This window comes from Phoenix dactylifera, chromosome 8 (genome assembly GCF_009389715.1).
Source record: "Phoenix dactylifera cultivar Barhee BC4 chromosome 8, palm_55x_up_171113_PBpolish2nd_filt_p, whole genome shotgun sequence".
NCBI lineage: Eukaryota > Viridiplantae > Streptophyta > Magnoliopsida > Arecales > Arecaceae > Phoenix > Phoenix dactylifera.
Window position 1 is genome coordinate 18,542,990 of NC_052399.1, and position 18,196 is coordinate 18,561,185.

General features: G+C 38.9%; 2 protein-coding genes across 14 annotated transcripts; one reads left to right on the forward strand and one right to left on the reverse strand.

Moving 5' to 3' along the window:
* Window positions 1-77: 77 nt before the first annotated feature.
* Window positions 78-4,767, reverse strand: LOC103703041. 12 transcript variants are annotated; one of them, XR_005512935.1, is made up of 5 exons: window positions 4,577-4,767; window positions 3,990-4,435; window positions 2,117-2,205; window positions 1,352-1,416; window positions 78-1,233 (listed from the first exon to the last, which is right to left on the reverse strand). XR_005512935.1 is itself a non-coding variant. In XM_026802946.2 (4 exons), the coding sequence occupies exons 1-4, from the start codon at window positions 4,704-4,706 to the stop codon at window positions 1,229-1,231; spliced, it is 249 nt and encodes an 82-aa protein (XP_026658747.2). In that variant the 5' UTR covers window positions 4,707-4,767; the 3' UTR covers window positions 777-1,228. The 12 variants fall into 12 exon arrangements, 2 of the variants coding, with proteins under 2 accessions (XP_026658747.2, XP_038985070.1); XR_005512938.1 differs by having other exon boundaries at window positions 2,088-2,205; XR_005512939.1 differs by having other exon boundaries at window positions 2,157-2,205; window positions 2,327-4,435.
* Window positions 4,768-10,962: 6,195 nt separating this feature from the next.
* On the forward strand, window positions 10,963-11,906 carry LOC103702955. 2 transcript variants are annotated; one of them, XM_008785612.4, is made up of 3 exons: window positions 10,963-11,108; window positions 11,207-11,357; window positions 11,458-11,906. In XM_008785612.4, the coding sequence occupies exons 1-3, from the start codon at window positions 11,032-11,034 to the stop codon at window positions 11,518-11,520; spliced, it is 291 nt and encodes a 96-aa protein (XP_008783834.1). In that variant the 5' UTR covers window positions 10,963-11,031; the 3' UTR covers window positions 11,521-11,906. The 2 variants fall into 2 exon arrangements, with proteins under 2 accessions (XP_008783834.1, XP_038985613.1); XM_039129685.1 differs by having other exon boundaries at window positions 11,210-11,357.
* The last annotated feature ends 6,290 nt before the right edge of the window (window positions 11,907-18,196 follow it).

Genomic DNA, 18,196 nt, shown 5'->3' on the forward strand with positions numbered 1-18,196 from the left:
TGAGGTGCAATTGGTTCTTCTGTTTTTGTGATTGTGTAGTTGGAAGGATGTTTTTTTTCCCCTCCCCCCCCCCCCCCCCCCCCGCCCCCCCCTCACCTTGTTTTCTCTCCTGTTTCATTTTAAGAGATTCAATGAGAGTATCTGGCTTTGATGAATTGAGATATTCTGCTTTGAGACACTGACGGTAGTTGCAATGTAGAGTTTGAATGAAGTTTTTTTTATCTCTGTGTAATCTAGACTGCTTAATTTGATGACCACCGAGCAGCGGGCTAATTCATTAGGCTAGCTCCTAAGATGTCGTATTTAAATGGCAGGTAATACCTATGCAACTTTGCTATGGTGAAATTTTATGTCCATTTATGAAGCTTGACGATTATATGTTTAATTCCTGGAATATAGCATACAAAATAAAAAAGAAAAGCCAAGTCCATCCCAATCAACACAAGACATATCCCGCCTTGAACACCAACATGCCAAGAGCAGCCCCTATAAGGTTCTTGGAAAAATGACCAACTGTACTCCAGTCCAAAGATAAGGGGAAAAAACAAATCCTCAGATCCTCTCAGATGAACACGCAGAAACTCTGAAAAAAAAAAGGAACTTTTTTCTTCATAACAAGAAAAATGCAGCACAGGACTGAACACAAGGTAAGGCCAGTGCGATTGATAAACACTAGATCTCTTTTTATCTTAAATGGTGAAGACCGACACTTTTTGTTGGCTATGCGCCTATGATTGATGACGTATCATGCATTCCATGGATAAGGTGTTGGTACATGTCAACATAAAGCATTATCCTTACCCTGATCCAAAACTTCATATACGATGTCCAATCTTTGACACCCAGCTTCACAGAACTGGAAATGGCCGTTTTAATAACAATTTCACAAATTATAGGCTATACTTTGGTTGTACTGGGTATTGTAACTTGCAACAGGACTCTAATGCCTAAAGAAGGAAAAGGACCAAAACACAGGGTACTAGGTTTATTAGCTATAGTTTAGAGATGTAACAATAATCACCTTTCCTGGGTACATTTAGTGACAAACTCTGCAGTTGCCGTGGCAGCTCTTCTTCGAGCTTCTTCCTGGTCCAATTCAGTGGATTCTCGGTACTTCTCTCCAATCTTGCAACAGTGATCACTGCCATCAATCACATGCAACTCATTGATGCATTTCATCTTCTTGTAGGTGGTTGCAAGCTTATCCAGGGGACACAAATCAGCTTTACTACCCTATAAGAGTAATGCACTTGAAGTTTAAAATCCAATAACAAGGCAGAACAAGTTTCAGCATAAGGAGGTGATGACTGTACTCTTAACAGGAGGGGATCATCAATGCATGTACTGTTACCTGTACAAAAATCGTTGGAGTCCTTTGTGCAACAAATTCTCATCACATATTGCCACATTAATGCCCTGAATTGCAGAGAAACAAAAGGTATGAGCATTTAGGAAGTGCTTCTGGAGTAGAAATGTATTAGAACTTTAGTAGGGAAGATGAATGCTCAAGGCGCATCTACCAAATTGTATGAATAAATAAGAACAATATGAGCACATACTGCGCATTACTTGTAATCAGAATCACTTATCACAGAAATCAATTTAAGCTAAAATGAAAAAAAATGCAGGATGAAGCAATTGAGGCCATTCATTGCCGCCTGACAATCTATCAAGATAAGCCAAGGTTTAGGAGAAGAGTAAGTCGGAGATCAAGCTGATTTTGGTATGCAGAAAATAAAGGCTTAGATCCTTCAAAGTCAGCCTCTTGCAGTTATAGCAAGCAGAAACTCTAACTAGATAGAAGATTCCAATGATAAGGAATGCATAGATGTAGTTCACATAGACATCTAACACATTGCCCAAGTCATATGGATATGGGGTATCAAAGATTAAAGCGCCCTGTCTAATGACATTTTACAATGTTGGTTGGCAAGAAGTGTGAGTGTGTATAGGCATACATGTGCATGATAAAGGAATATGAATGAGATGTGCTACTTCAATTCACATATGTATGAATAGAGAAATCAGCAGGCAGTAGCTTTTCAAGACCTAAGGAGGGGGTCATTAACATGTCAGAGATATATAACTTATGTTATCTGGCAGTTTTGGAGATTACTCTTCCTGATTCTAAGTGAAAAGCAAAGTCCCAAACATACGACTTCTGAAACATTGATATCTTCTGGACAAGCCACCGTGCAATTGACTCTGCACAAAAACATAAATAAGCATGAAGCTTCACAAAGCTTTCAAATAGAAAAGAACTTAAGAAGAAAATGGTTCTGGGAAATTTAGAGCAACAAACAAGTTTATTATGGGCAAATATTACCTTCAACCCATTGATTTGCCCACCAGAATCAGAAGATGCCCTGGATATCTTGCGACAGCATCCTTTACAACACCCAAGTGATGATCAACTAACTTTTCTGCTTTAGGGGCAGGTTTGCATCTTCCACCAGAGATATTTAGCATGCAATGTGCCATGAACAGCTAAAAAGCCCTGTCTAATCTTATGTTGGCATTGCCAATCATATGTGATCATTCCCTCCTATCAAGGTCCCTATATTTTTTTAGTTGAAAGCATTACCAAATATTTTTAAAGAACCTGTCTTCAGAAAATCCGTAGTGCCTATTTGTTAACCAATTGATTATCTTGCTGTGACTAAAGTTCTGTAGGAGCAGTCATTATTTATTCATCAAATCAATCAAGAAAATAAATCTTCGCACCCCCCCCCCACTTCAAACCAAAAAAAAAAATCATTGATCCAAAAGAAAAAAGTTTTAAGAGTTAAGAGTTAACTAACCAATTAGCAGTTTAACTCATTATCCAAAATACAAGTCTGCAGTGCTACAATGAACAACAAATAATTCTGCTATAATTCAACTCAATGGATAGTCAAAGGTGACTACTTGGACAACATCCAATGCTTAACCTAGCATTTCCTTCCATTTGCAAAGGTGCAGAAACCTTTTCCAGTTTAGAGAAGCATTATATAGCTTACAAACCAGGCATAAAAATATAACCAGCATATGCCTTCAAACAGGATAGTTCTAGAAGAACACATTTTCCATTCACATCTATAACAAAGAGATTTCCTATGGAATATATAATCCTTAATCGTCATGCTTGTATTTAAGAGTGCTCCAAAAAGGGAGGCCTTGTAACAAAAGAAAGCCATTATTCATTAACATAATCAGTGAGATATGGTCAGAAAAGTAAACTGACCTATGTCTCACTAGTTCTGAAGATCATAATGTGCGTGCCAATGAAACCAAAGCTTACAAATGTAACAATATATCCCAGTACAGAAATCAAGTTCAGAGATGCAAGCAATCTTCTGAAGATCTTACTATGGCAAAATCTTCCTAATATTTACATAAGGTCCCTATCAAGGTATCCGTAATCACAGATTTGAATGCTTCAAAGTACGGACATAAATCATTTCCCATCCTTGTGGTTACCCTCAATGTCATGATCAATAGAGGATGGGCTCTACTTCAGGTAGACTTGAAGAATGCACTCGTACATGGAAAGCATTAAAATGAACTTGCATATGGTTCACTATTATGGTTTTCTACACAAATGGGAGGAGACAATTTTATGCAAAACAAAGAAAGCCATTTATGTCTGAAAATAATAACCTATAGCATTGTAAATATGTAGCAGTTTAAAATATTTGTAAGAGAACCTGCCATGTTAGTTATTAATATTTGACAATACAACGGCCAATGGTTATCACATGGTACCTATCTCGAACCTTAAAGGATACCCCAGGAACTAGTTGCTAAGAATGGAGGCAGCTCATCCAAAGAGGGTTAAAGTATAACTTTGATTTGCGAAAAGGGATAAAGAAATTGCACGCAAATCCATTTATCTCACCAACGGAGGTTAAATGTCACTTAGGGCATATTTAATTCATAAAAAATGAAGAGTGTAAAGTGTGAATTGGCTGGAAGTGCACATTTTCAGTTAGATGGCTAGACTAACTTACACTGAAGTGCAGAATTTGCATTCCATAGAACCACCAAAGCAGTGATCTCAACTTTGCCCACCATCAAGATAAGTGGAAGCATTCAAAATAACCCTAGCTCCCCCAGACCCAGACGACAAGTTTGGAGATCAATTTTCCCCAATCTCCAACCAAATATATAGCCCGGATGCATGACCTACAATCTTCATATCACTGAATTTAGACTCTAGCTTGATGGAAATGCGATCAAGAAGCATGTCAATCTGAATACCACGATTAGCACCATCTCAGAATCCTGATACCCAATTCAGAAAAATAAGGTAAACTTTTTCAGCCTCACATGCCACAGATTCCCAGTCTTTAGACGCCTCAAAGTCCAACACAATTAGTCCGAAATACGGAATTCATGCTTGCAGTCAAAAACCAAGAGAACCCTCTTTCCCAGAAAGAAACCCCTTATAAAAACCCTAAAAATTCATAAAGAAAGATTCTTTTAGGTTCCTAAAGAAATTGAAGTCGTAAAAGCTAAAAGTGGTCGAAGAAATCAAATAAAGAAGCGAACTTGGGGTTGTTTTGGAATGGGCAGAACAAATTGGGATTCGCCTCACCATCCATTCGGAAGTGGAAGGTGCCCCAGCGACAACACGAGAGGCGATGAATCCGTCCTCGGACCACCCCCCTCGGTCGCCTTCTCCTCGCTCCGGTCCTTCGACGCTTAAAGGGACGCTCGGAAACCATGTGAACTGAAGCGGGCAAGGGAGTAACGAAGGAGGCAAAAAAACAAAATCCCTAATCTTGGTACAGGTATATGAGCGCGGGAACTGAAGCTACCACCCCAATGCGTCATATGAAGCCCACGACTCCGCTCGTCTCTGCCCTCTGAGATGGGCCTTTGACGTGATCCAATTGGGCTTGGACCGATGTAGTTAACGGCTTTTAAGTCACAGGTTTAGTAAATGGGTCCAGATACAGCAAAGCCTCAGTCTAGTTGGATCCAGTTTCGCCAAGGCCTCAGCTTATATCCCCATCTCATTTTGACCCCTAGATGATGATGATGATGAAAGCAAAATCATCATCAAGAACAATATATATATATATATAGTGTTGGTCTTCCATAGATTGATCATGAATATTTTGTTTGCAGGTTGTAAAATTTATGTATAATTCGAAAATAATAAATATTGTTCTTGATTGAATTGTTTTTCCAAGAGTAGTTGATAGAATCATTTGGCAAAAACATCAAGAATAGTTCAAAGATTTTTCTATTATTTAGACAACATAATTCAGGTTTATGAACTATTAGCTAAACATCAACAGGATATACATAAGACCAAACAAGGCCATGTCGAGAAAATCATATAGAGTCACATTCTTTTTTCTTCTTTTTTTTTTGGTATTATTACCATTTTAAAAGTGCTGGTATGATATTTTCTTACAGGTCCATGCGAATTATTATTTGTTTAGCTGCTTGTAGTTGGACAATTGGCAAGTTCAGCTGGCACAACTTTCCTTCTTCTCTTGTGCTTAAAAGATCACCCTTATGTCACGGCTAAACCTGTGTGGTAACAAGGCCCCCATGCTCACTTGTAAGGCCAACTTCTCTTAACATGATGGATTCCAATACCATGTTTAAATGGAAAATTCTCAAGAAAAAGTGAACAAACACCCAGGGCCAGGATCAGATAAGGCTGAAGTGTCCATATCCAGACTGAGAACCTCTTGTAAGATAATGACTGATCATGGAAGACAATGGGTTTTTGGGAATGTCAAAAGGAATTTCCACTACAACTTGAGCTATTAGTTAGGAGATATAGCTAAGATGCTTATACTTGTTATTGTTCTCGTGGCTTTGCCATGCCTCCAAAGGTCCAGAGTGAGCCACTCTACTGAGAATCCTCAAAATCTGATTCTGATATTGCCACCAATGTCCAATAATTAAGATATGAAGGTCCCACTAGATGGCTATTTTCCTTCATTGGTTCATCCATTTGTCCTATATATAAGAAAGGGACTTGAATCCAAATTTTCAGAAAGCTAAGCCAAAGAGTGAGCAATACCCTCACAGTGAAGTGCATTCCACTATGGAGAGGATTACAAGCTCTTCCACAGGTTGAAGAATTCTAGCCTTTCTTACATTGGAAAGTAGTGCAATGGCATCCATGGCTCACTCTCCCTCAAGGGCTTCCGGCATTGTTTAAGGCTAGCTGGAAGCTCTTGGAGGAGAGCGGACGATGCATGTCATTCATTTGACCGTATGTTCTTTACCTCCTCTCATCATCCGCACCATGAAATCATCCTTTCAATTAAATTTCTCGAGTTCATTTCCTACCTAATGGATCTTTCACTACTTCGAGTGAGTTACCGATCCTACTTCTGCGATATATAATATCTCATGCTTTAAATTTTCCAACTGAAGTGAAAGGGTTTTGATGTGCTAATCTAAGAATGAACTACTGATACCTGAATTGTTTTTGTTTTTCTTTGCCAATCTTATTTTCAAGAACATAAATAAAGAAGAGGATTTTACTAATTTTTCCAGTACCCAGTGATCCTCATATCCATTGATCATCTCATTTAGTTGGAAATTTTTGCTTGTTTGAATGTTTTCCTGCACTGGTAGCAATATAAATAATTATGGCCCTCACTTCACTCTAATCCATTTCCATCACAAGGTCACTTGCACCAAGTCAGGTGTTCTCTTGCCGTGACACCAGCATAAATCAACAGGGCATTTAAAAGCAATCGTGCTCAGAAAACGAACCTCAAAGCCTACGTTGTATCGCTCTCATTTCCAAGCAGTCACAAAGTTTCCACCACGCAGAGTCCTAACCCATGTCCTAATTGCTTCCAAAAAATATCAATGGATAAATGCTATAAGTCGATAACCAAATTTGCAGGCATTAAAATGGGCTAGCCATAAGCCTACGTTGTATCGCTCTCAACCCAAGGCTGGCCCATTTGCATCTCTGCAGCATCTCTCTGTATCCGGAAAAAATATATTTTTTTTGGTAAATCGGATGATTTAAATCATTCGATAGATATATCCATGGAAGTCAAAAAAAAACAAAATATTAAAATATTAAAAAATTGGCATACCGTTTCCTTCTAAATGACCAAAGAATTGAAGATATTAGTATAGAGCTGCAAATGGGTCGAGTCAACCCGGGACCCGACCTAACCCAACCCGCGTAAGGCCCGACCCGACCCGAATTTTAGAACCCGCGGAGCCGGGCTGGGTCCTAAATTTGGATCCGTTCTATTTTTCGGGTCGGGTCGGATCCACCCAATCTCGACTCGGTTCTGGACTTGACCCGACCCCTTTTTTTTGGGGGGGGGGGGGTTAACCTAGTTTGCCCATTTTTCTTGAGATCTAATCATGGTCAAAATTTATAGCATGAATCCGACCCGATTCGATCCGACCCGAATGATCCGTCGGGTCAAAATTTGTAGGCATGGACCCGACCCAATCCGATCCGATTTTCAACCGGGTCGGGTCTGGGTCCAAAATTAAGACCCGAACAAGAAACCGGATCGGATTGGAGTCACTTAGGATCCGACCCGACCCGACTCGACCCATTTGCAGCCCTATATTAGTATGACATTTGTTATCTTAGCATTGGCCAAACACAGGAGTACTCAGAGCAATTATAGGTCGATTTTTTAACATTATTCAGGAATGCCATTCCATCTTCAGACCAAAGCCTTCCATGTCCTTTAGATAAGTCTTGCTTGTAGATGACACGGACCAGTCGGTCATGACCAAATGGATGCATCCATGGGAGTTGCAGACTTCTAACTTTCCACCTTTTTTACCCATATCTCAAGCTTTACTTATGATGCATGCATGACATGCTGGAGTTCTGGCGAAGGGCAGTTTCTAAGATTTTGACGAGCTGTAGGCCCGCCAGCCCAACTAAAATACTTGAGTATTTCAGAGTCCTCAGGCCAATGATTCGTTCGGCTGCGTTAGGCCGTGCAGCACTCGTTGCCTCAATGATTGAGCCTATTATGGAGCCTATGATTGCTCTGTTCTTCTATGCACTTGAATCTTTTCCCTTATCTCAAGCGCATGGTCTGATTTTGTTGACCTGATTTAAATGGACCCCATGTGCCAGTATTTTGTACACTTTCTTGGTAAGTTCGATGGCAAGTTCATGTTGATTTTGATGATTGATAAGATTTGGAGGTGGATTTTTATATCAAGCACGCTCTTCCTCTATACCGATCTTAAATTAAAAAAACTTATCAGCATTTCAGGCAGTAAGGCATCAAAAACTCATAATAGCTATCATGGATAAAATAGTGTGGATTCTTTGTCAAATAATCCAATTGAGAAAGTATAGCAATCTATTATATGCTTGAAGATGCCCGGGCCAAAAGTTTGTGACTTAAATTTAAAAAAAATTACGAATATCCTCGGAGGTAACTACAGTTGCATCCAATAGTTTGAAAAATCTATATTTATCCTTTTGAAGTTTATTTCTATCATTTAGTTTAAACCATAACTTAGCCAAATATTAGCCAAACTGTTAACCTTAAGTAGAAGCCAAATGCCACATCAGAAAAATTTTACAAATAATCAAAATAACCTTAAGTGATATAAATAGCTATGCAAAAATATAAATAAATATGTATATTCTTTTCTCTACTTGAGGGTAATTTTGATTTTTTACATTAGATAAATAGTTTCACTAATATGTTAATTTAATTGAATTGTAAATATAGATTTTACAAAAGTGCAAGCGTTCAAATTCCACTCTCAACAATTATTGCAGAGGCACAGAACAAATATCTAACTGCAACATGACTAACTTCTATTATTCGCTCTGATAACACTCCAAGGACAACAAGATGTTCTTTTTGACCGTTGACAGTTTAAATGCACAATTTAAAACGAGGACCAGCATGTCCTATCCTAACAAGCTAGCTATCCAAAGGGATCTGTTTGATAAGTCTTTCTTTTCCCAACACCTCTTTACTGTATTAACAAGCAACTCATCAATTAAGCCAAAAAATTCTGAGAAAGAAACATCAGCAAGCAAAGGCAATAGCCGAGCAGTCAGACTGCTTTATCTGGAGAAGTTTTTATAACTAACCTTGCCACCTGCTTGCTGAGCTTTTCACCTAGATAAATGAAGAAAAGGAAGAGCTTCGATGTTAACCCTCATCGAAGGAATGAAATTTGTATGATCCTGTTTCTTGAAAAACTAAACTATGACCGATCAGATTGTAAGCATGCCAGATCGAGCAGGTCGATCAAGGAGTTTGATTAACTCAAGAGACATGGTTCGCTCTTTGTGTTAGAAAGCAAACTTTCACAATTTCTAATAAAATGAGAATTACAAAAAGAATAAAAATAATTGAGGAGTAATAACTTGCAGACGAAAGATCTTTAATAAAATTTATCACAATCAAAAAAGGAATTTATCACAATCATTGGATCATGAGGAAACGAAGTTTTGCAAGTGAAATCTAAGAGCATGGATCTACCATCGTTGGGTCAGTTTGCTGTAGTATTTGCTTTCTGACATGGGGACAATTTATGCATCCAGTAGCCATATTTGAAAGCAACAGCAATCCATCATTAGTGATGTGATTCCAACGGCATGGCCTCATCCCTTTCGACCAGTTAGAAGTAGAGCGAGCCAATCACTTTCTATTTCCCATCAAGTATAAGCATAAGTTATATAATTAATTAATGAATGAATCAATCAGTAATGATGACGATAGTCATTGTAATGATGTGATGACAATGATGATAGCAATATCCCAATATATTCTCTCTATTAACCACATAAGAATCATAGGGATTCAAAAAAGCCTAAGAAAGTTACAGGAAAATGCTTTGGGGTGCCTATTAGTGCGCAAGAAAAATTATATGAAACCACATAATGGGTAGCTTGGCAGCTTAGTATAATAGTATTTTATCATCCCCTTTGTTTTATGCTGATTCCTACGAGTTACGGTTGGGCTCTTTTCATGTGCAAGAAACGGGACGCCGTGGCATAAATTTTTATCTAGTAGCCATCATGAAATCGGAGACCAGCAATGCACAAGTCGTTAGGAGAGGAGGGCGTGGTAGCTTTACGGCTTGCACCTCCACCAAACCCAGATCCTGGCCCGGTCCAAGTTGTGAGCATGCGAGCCTAGTGAAGCCCACAAGAGGAAAGCAGTCCTCTTTGGGATGATTGTAAATCAAATAATATCCGTCAAAATTCATTCTTGTATCTAAATTTATCTAAATATAAATAAAAATTGAAGCATCTGTCATTAATTATGTGGCCATAAAATTTAGTTAACTAACTGATCTAAATATTTATATCTATTTATAGATATAAATTTTGTATTTAATAAATATTTATATTTATATATTAATATTCAATTCTTATCCGATCTTATTTCAATCCCCGGGTCCCTCGTCTCTCTCTCCTCTCTTTCCAGATGGTTGCATGTGGATTGTAGGCATGTGAAGCCCGTAGCAGGCTCAAAATGTGAGCTAAGCCGCGTGTCGCGTTCGTCCGCGTCCTTCCAACCAGCCGGATCCGGTCCCTCCACCTCTGATGTCATCCCACTTGGATCTCAGCTTCGAAACTGGTGAAAACCTTGACCATTTGCATGAAATTTTTCTCCAAGGGCTTCAATCGTATACCCCACACGCAAAAACGGATGACCATATTACCCTATTTTTAAAAGAGCCGTACAACCAGCCGCACTTACCACTCACCCCCCATTGAAACAACTGTGTACGAGCAAAACGAGCTAAATATCAGAAGATCCCTCGACCACCTGTAAAAAAGATTACTAAGTATTTGTGGTAATGTGAACGAATGCAGCTACCGGGTCAGGGAGTCGATTAGCGAGAGAATCTGGGAGAACAAATTAAAGGAGGTAGGGCCCCTGACCAGCTACTTGTGGACTTCATGCCATCACCACCACTCTCCTCGTAGTATATATATATGGTAACCTTGCAATAATGAGAGATCAAAGCCAAGTTCCCGAGTGTAGTAGATATTGGGAGATCATCAGGAAGTGAGTGAGAGGAGCAGGGAAGTTGCTGGTGGCCATGGGGAACCCAGAAGCCGAAGTGTATTTTGTCTTCATGAACTTTGATCCTGAGTACGAGCGCCTGCGAGCGAATCAGTTTGGCATACCCAACCAACGCTCTCAGATTCTTTTCTTGAACTCTTATCAATAGAACTTCTCACATTTTGTGGTCTTTTCTTGTGATGAAATCTCCGCAGGTCGACAAAATGTTCAGCGGAGCTTGACGCTTATCTGAGTAACAAGCACGACCAGCTGCTAGCAAAGCTGCTTCGACCAAACAGCTACAAGAAGAAATCTTCTTTGGCCATTGTTGATGGTTTCGCCGTGGAAATAACTGAAAACCAGGTATTTTTCTCTTGGGTTTAAAGCGCACCTTCTCCTGTTTCTGTGTCATTAACAGCGAAGTATGTATATGCTGCTGATGACTATGCTATGATGGCATCAGGCAGCTATACTGAGATCGGCCAAGGAAGTGAGGGTGGTCGAGAAGAACCAAGAGCTCGCTTGAACCATGAGATGCTAGATGTATGTACTCAATGTTAGCAAGTTGAGAAGTAGGTGACATAATATGGTTATGTATTAGAATAATCATCTTGGGAGTTGGCTTGGTCTTGCAGCGAGAAACTTATAATACCTATTGCTAGTAGTGTGGCTTTTTGGCTCTCGAGCCATGGGTTAAGTCAAGATTTAGATAACTGTCAACCTCCTAGAGCAGGACCTAGGTAGAGTTTTCAAAGGCTTCATTGACTTTCCTTTCAAGGAAATTGGTTCTTGAAGACTCTGAAGGCCTGAATTTGTGTGTTGTTGTTACTTTTTCTTCTGTAAAGCTCGAGTTTCTATTGATGTTTGAATCCGAAATCTAATTAAATGTATAAACCAAGTATCTAACCATAACACTAGAACGTTGATCGGTGTATGTGGGAGTGTCTGGCCGTGTATTGTGTTAAATATGCAAAGCAAAACCTCAATCCAGCATGCTCATTTTGAAGTTGAGAAGAGCAAATTGGTGTTCACCTGATCATAGCTATTCATCTGCTAGTTCTACTGATGGTGCTGATATCAAAGATACAAATGAGATGAAAAAACCCAAACTAATTAATGCATGTTTGATGTGAGGCCCACATTCAAGTTTTTTTTTTTTAGTATTATTTTTTCAAGAGGGAGATCTTTATCGCAAAAGAGAGTTTACAGAAAGTATTTACAAAAAGTCTGCAAGAAATAAAAATGCAAAAAAGCAACATAAGTCTTTCACAAAAATAGTGGTTTGTAAATAGATATTTTAAATTATTCAACAACAAACTGAACAATGGCAGAAGCAGTTTGAAGGATCTCCCTAGCTTTAATGTGCAGCTGTAGAAGCTCTGTATCTTTAAGTGGGTCGGCCTTTTCCAAAATAAGAGAAATCAATGTCTCCCATATTCAATTCAAGTTTTAGTATTTCCTCTATACAAAACAATCCTACCAAAATAGTTTGACCCTGATCTTCATTAGTTTGTACGATCTCTAACATGGAAGCCGAATCGGTCCGACCTTGGTGCAGCAATCTGGAGACGGAGGTCACCACCGCATATCCACCGGCACACATGGTGATGAGAAATAAGAAACACCAATTAGTTGCCACTCCAATTTCCCTCCATCATCCAGTCCTCGCATTCGCAGGAGACATGAATCCACGTCCCTCAACAAGCAAACAGCGCTTCCTTCGGCGTTTGGTTTCGAACCTCGGCTGGTTTGCGTGTTTACATGTGCCACGCGTCCAGTTAATAATTAATGAGTGTGCGTGGACTAAGCTGGGCTTTGCTCTTCTCCAAGATCATGCAGTGTCCTAGCTCGCGTCGAACATATAATTCTCCATTAATTCAAGACCTAATTTTTCTACTTGCTCCTCATGTGACCATCATTTTTTTTTTTTCAAGTCTAAACTGCATGGCTACCAAAAACGATAATGGTTATCCCACCCATTGTCAGCAAGCATCATCTCATCTACACTGCCTGAAATTAAATTATGAGATTGAAATCAGAAGCTCTTCACTGGCACTCGACCTTTTTTTTTTTTTTTGATACACACTGAATTAATGCAAGATAACTGAAACAAAAACGATGTTACCGATAAACCCTAGAAGACCAGAAAAATAGAAAAGCTTGGTTCAATTTAAGCTCATAAACCAGAGAGAGTGAAAATTTCTGGAAAAGTATAGATGCAGAGGAAATCAGGAAGATATTTCATTCAAGGAATCATAGTCATCTTTGTGACGCAAAGTCAAAATGAGTTGCACAGTGGATGATAGCCAAATTGAGATTTGATTTGAGTACTGAAACGCAAACCATTAAGAAGGCTGTGATAGAAAGACAAGAATTTCCACTTTGGGCAGCGCCATGGCAGCCAACCACAAAGCACAACTGCACATGATGCTCTATCTACATTGCTGACAGCAGTGGCATAAGTGGTTAAAATATGGGTTCTCTGCTATGAATCTGAATGAAAAAAAGATTAGCAGTCTGATTTTTTGCAGTGAGTTGAAAGCTCTCGTGCAATAATTGGGTACGAATGCAGACAACTCCGGTGGATTGTTGGAGGGGGAGATGCATTTCTTTTGTGCTAATAAACTCCAAGGAAATGCTGTCCCCTCAGTTCTGAGCATGTCGCATAACAGTAGCATGATATAATGCAGGAGTGGTCCAGAAGAGCCCCATAAAACTAAGAACAGACTTATGTCCAGAGTTTCTTGTTTTCGGATGAAGCGCATGACGAATGTAATTCGACAGGGAAAGCCTCCACTTGTCAGGATCTGTGGTGCCCCTTTCTTGGTACGAGTTCCTGATCTTGTCGAATTAGTTCACAAATGAGCACAAGCATATATAGCCTAGACTGGAAATACTCTCTTACAGACAGAACTTTTGAACTACAGCTCCACAATAGATCTTTCTGAGATCTTAATCTTGCACCCACGACATTCTCATTTTGATTCGTTTCATAGTTCCACTTGTGCGCTGTAGACTTGAATCTGCTCCTGGTTAGAGTAACTTAGCATACTCCTGCAATGGAGTGAGAAAATGCAAAATAAAAAGAGAAGGTTACTAGCAATAAGAGACCAGACATATAATTCAGAGAAATAATGCAGCGCCGACAGAATCTGTGCAGGGGAACATTGCGAAGGAATTCAAGGAGCCGGTTGATGGACAGGGAAAACTCCATAGGAGACCACAAAGACCATAGCCAAAGATTGCTCGAGCTGTAGAAAAGATGGGTGGGAAACTCAGGTCATAGCTTTAGAGATTAGACAGCCAGGAGGTATTCAAGACACAGAAAAGACTGATGGGAAATCCATGTCGTAGTCTCTCATACATGGGATGTCTTGGCTCTAGGAGGTGCTCAAAAGCAACATAGCATCTCTCAACGTCCGAGGAGCTTTTATTTATATATTTATTTATTGATATAGATCCGAGGAGCTTTCAAAAGTCCAGGAAACATGGAAGCTTGATCCAATGGGAAAACTCTTGAGAGGAAATCCTATAAGACCAACTCAGAAAGGAGTCATTAAAAGAAGGATTAAAGAAAGAGCAGCTCTCTGAGGTCCAGAGAGAGTCAGATATCTTAGCCTTATCCTTGTTTTATAGAGAGACTATAAACACATTCCAAACCCATGACCTTCATATCACAATGGAGCACTATTATCATTGTGCCAAGACTCACCCTCAAAAGAAGGATTAAAGAAAATAATTCAAAAATACAGAAATGGCCGCAATCAACAACTTTTGATTTGAGAAATAGTATGAACTTTCTGATGTTCACTGTCAAGTAGTTGCTATATATACGAAAATAGTCTTGATACAAGATCAGAAAAAGTGAAGCTAGACATCTTAATGGTTTTCATTGCGACTTTGATACATGATCAGAAAAGGCGAGGCTAGACATCTTAATGATTTAACTGTGAGGCCCTAAAATTGCAGACTATTAATGTGGCGAACAGAGAAGGGCCTTTAATAACTTCATTGAGTATGAACTTTAGAATGCAATGCATGCATTTATCTGTTTTTCCCCTAGAATGAAACATTGGTGACAACTACAAAGCAAAGATGCTAATGATCAAAAAAATGCACGATCTACACTTTCTGTTGTTTGTCATCCCAAACCCCAAAATGAAACATTTGACAACTTCGAAGCGAAGGTGATTGTATTGATGATGACAACAGCAGCAATAGCAACAAGTAGAAATGAATTGAACTTGGCAATTGCCCACCACACTTAAATAGGATTTTTAGCATATAGGTATGAGTAGCCATTCAACAAGTGAATTCAGATATCTGATTCTTAACCTTAAAAGGAAAAATCAGAGAACCTAGTACTAAATTTCATCAAGACGGTAGACATGGGAAATTTTGCAATGACTTCTGGCTTTAGCATAAATCGAATTGATTGAGCACAAAAATTCCTTGAGATATGACTGAATACACAAATCATAGTACAAATATTAGAATTCCTTTCTCTCAAACAATAAAAAGAAATGGATAAAAATGTTTACATGATTCTGGTAGATGATTTGCCTGACAGGCAGCTATAATAAATTGCTCATTCCTTTCTGGAGCATTCTTATAGAGTTTCACTTCATAGCTAATCCCCTCTCAACAAGGGGACAAATATCGGGTGGTGGCAGTGGATGCTAGTGGAAAACACCGTAATTGCCTGTTGCAATCTCTGATAGTACGAAATAATTCATTTCAAAATGAAGCAACACCAGAACAGCAACCACGCCCACAATGAATCTTGACAAAGGAAAGTAAGAAAAGCTTGAACCCTAGACAATATGATGATAAAAACAAGTGATACAAAAATAATAAAGTAAATGGTTGTAGATTCAATTCTCTTGCATATGGTGCCAAAAATTTACCGCAAAAATTATGCCCTTGAGAGACATCTTGTCAGGTCTACTCGCAATTCACATAGCTGTCAAACAAAAGCAAAATGATCATCTGACCTGAAGGTTGTGGAAACAGTAATGCTAAAGCACGAGAGTTCCAATTGTGTAAAATCTAACAAGGAACTTGCACAAAACACTTGCACCATCTAGTTTTTCAACTTGAACAGACTGCATGCCAATATAATGATATATTAAAACACCATGGAAGAACAAAATTGAATGCAATATGTAGCAATTCTGTAGAAAGGATAATGAATATTTATTTGCGAGAATCATTGTTAAAATCATACTCCAATCCAGGTTTGAACCCTGAAGGTGGGGCTCCCACTGTATTCCTCAAGAAATATCAGACTCCAGTCGAAACAAATTGTCTCTGTTCCATTTGAAGTATTGTTTGGCCTCATTGGATATTTTTATTAATGGCATAAAAAAACTCTTGAATAAGACGAGTCTTATCATATTTTGTATACAGACAAAATGTCCACTCTACAGATGAAATTTCTACTCTATAAGTGATAGCTCCACAGGGCAAGTATTAAAGAGTACTACCAGATTTTGGCAGTGAAGATATCATCACACATGGTATGCCAAGATCCCACATTTAATTTCTTTTATGAAGTTTGAAATAATCAAAGAACAAGAGACAAAAACAGGAACATAAGCCACTTGGAAGTTTTTTATGCGAGCAATAATGAATGAAATAATTTGAAAAGACATAACAAGAAAGCTATACATTATTCGCAAACCTATCCATGCTAGAGCAAGAAAAATTTTGTAAAGGTCTTTCTCATATGACTTGCATACGGATATCAACCTCCACAACCCCCAGCCACTTACCCCCCTTGCCACCAAAACATAGAAAATCCAATTACCCCCCCTAGATAAAAGGTACACACAATGCTCTTTGAGATTTAAAAGAAACGCAAAAATTCCTCTTTGAGATATTAAAAAGAATCATTATTTTTTCACTTTTTCACCCTTTGCCCTTCTTATCTCCTATGAATGAACCCTAAATCCATGTTAAAGTCCAGCCTCCATACCTTCAGGAGAACACTTAAGAGGATAATTTAAATTTTAAAACCTTGCAAAACTAGCTTTCTTTGTTTCTCTCTGCACACGCAGACACATATATTCATGTTTTCGGGTTTTAATGGGGAAAATAAATAACAAACAGATCTAGCTTATAAAACTTGTATGAAATTTCACAAATTCAGGAAGATATTATCAAACTTATGCCAAACAGTGTAAAAGGATTCACTGGACAAAGTAAGCTTGACATGGGCTTGTGCAATTGGTTTCGCGAAAAAATTTTCAAAGGCCACGCATCAATTGAACAAAATTCCCAGATTCTGGAGAATGCCATGTATTATGTTCTTCCTATATCAATTTGCATCATGGTATTAACTTCCAATGCAAACTTTCTCTTTTGCAGGCTTTGAGCCAATTTCGGTGCAGGTTTTGGGCTATCGTCAACCATAGGCATAGGCAAACAGAGAAGAAAATTGTGAGAACACTAGTTGTTTTAATAAATGATATTTTTCCTCCACTTTTTAATTAAATTGCATAAGCTATTTGATTTGCCAAGTTTTCCTCTCTGGGTTTTCATATCTCTCCTTTTTTAGTATCAGGAATAGCTTATGGATTCTTATTTTAACTCTAGTTGATCTCTTGGGCTAAATTAAGGTTCTTTTGAGGTCCTGTTTAAAGTAGAATTAGTGTCCAAGAATCCTAATCTATATATAAGTTGATACAGAAAGTCTTAAGACTAGTTTTAACAAGTTTCTTGTATATCTTATATACACAAGGTTGCATGGAAATCCAAATCTTTTAAGTTCCTTCATTTTTCCTTTATTTTTCTATGCTGTGCTATTAAGTCTCTCTAGAAAGGGGTAATCAACGTTGTTTCAGTCACAACAGGAGCCCTTTCACATGTAATGGAAAGATCTTAAAGGCATGGAATGCCGTACCGGCCCGTACGGGCCGGTACGTACCGGTCCGGTCCTAGACCGGTACCGGAACGGATAAAAAACCGGTATTTTTCGGTTTTTTATCCGAACCGGCCGGTACGGGCACCGGTACGATTTTTTTTTTTTTTAGAACCACAGCGCCGCGCGCTGTGGTTTTTGAAACCACCGCATACCGGCCGGTACGGACCAGACCGGACCGGTACCGTACCGGTCCGGCCGGCCACCGGTACGCCGACCGGTACCGGTACGGCGGACCTTGCTTAAAGGGACTAGACACCTAAGAAGTAATAGCCAGAGC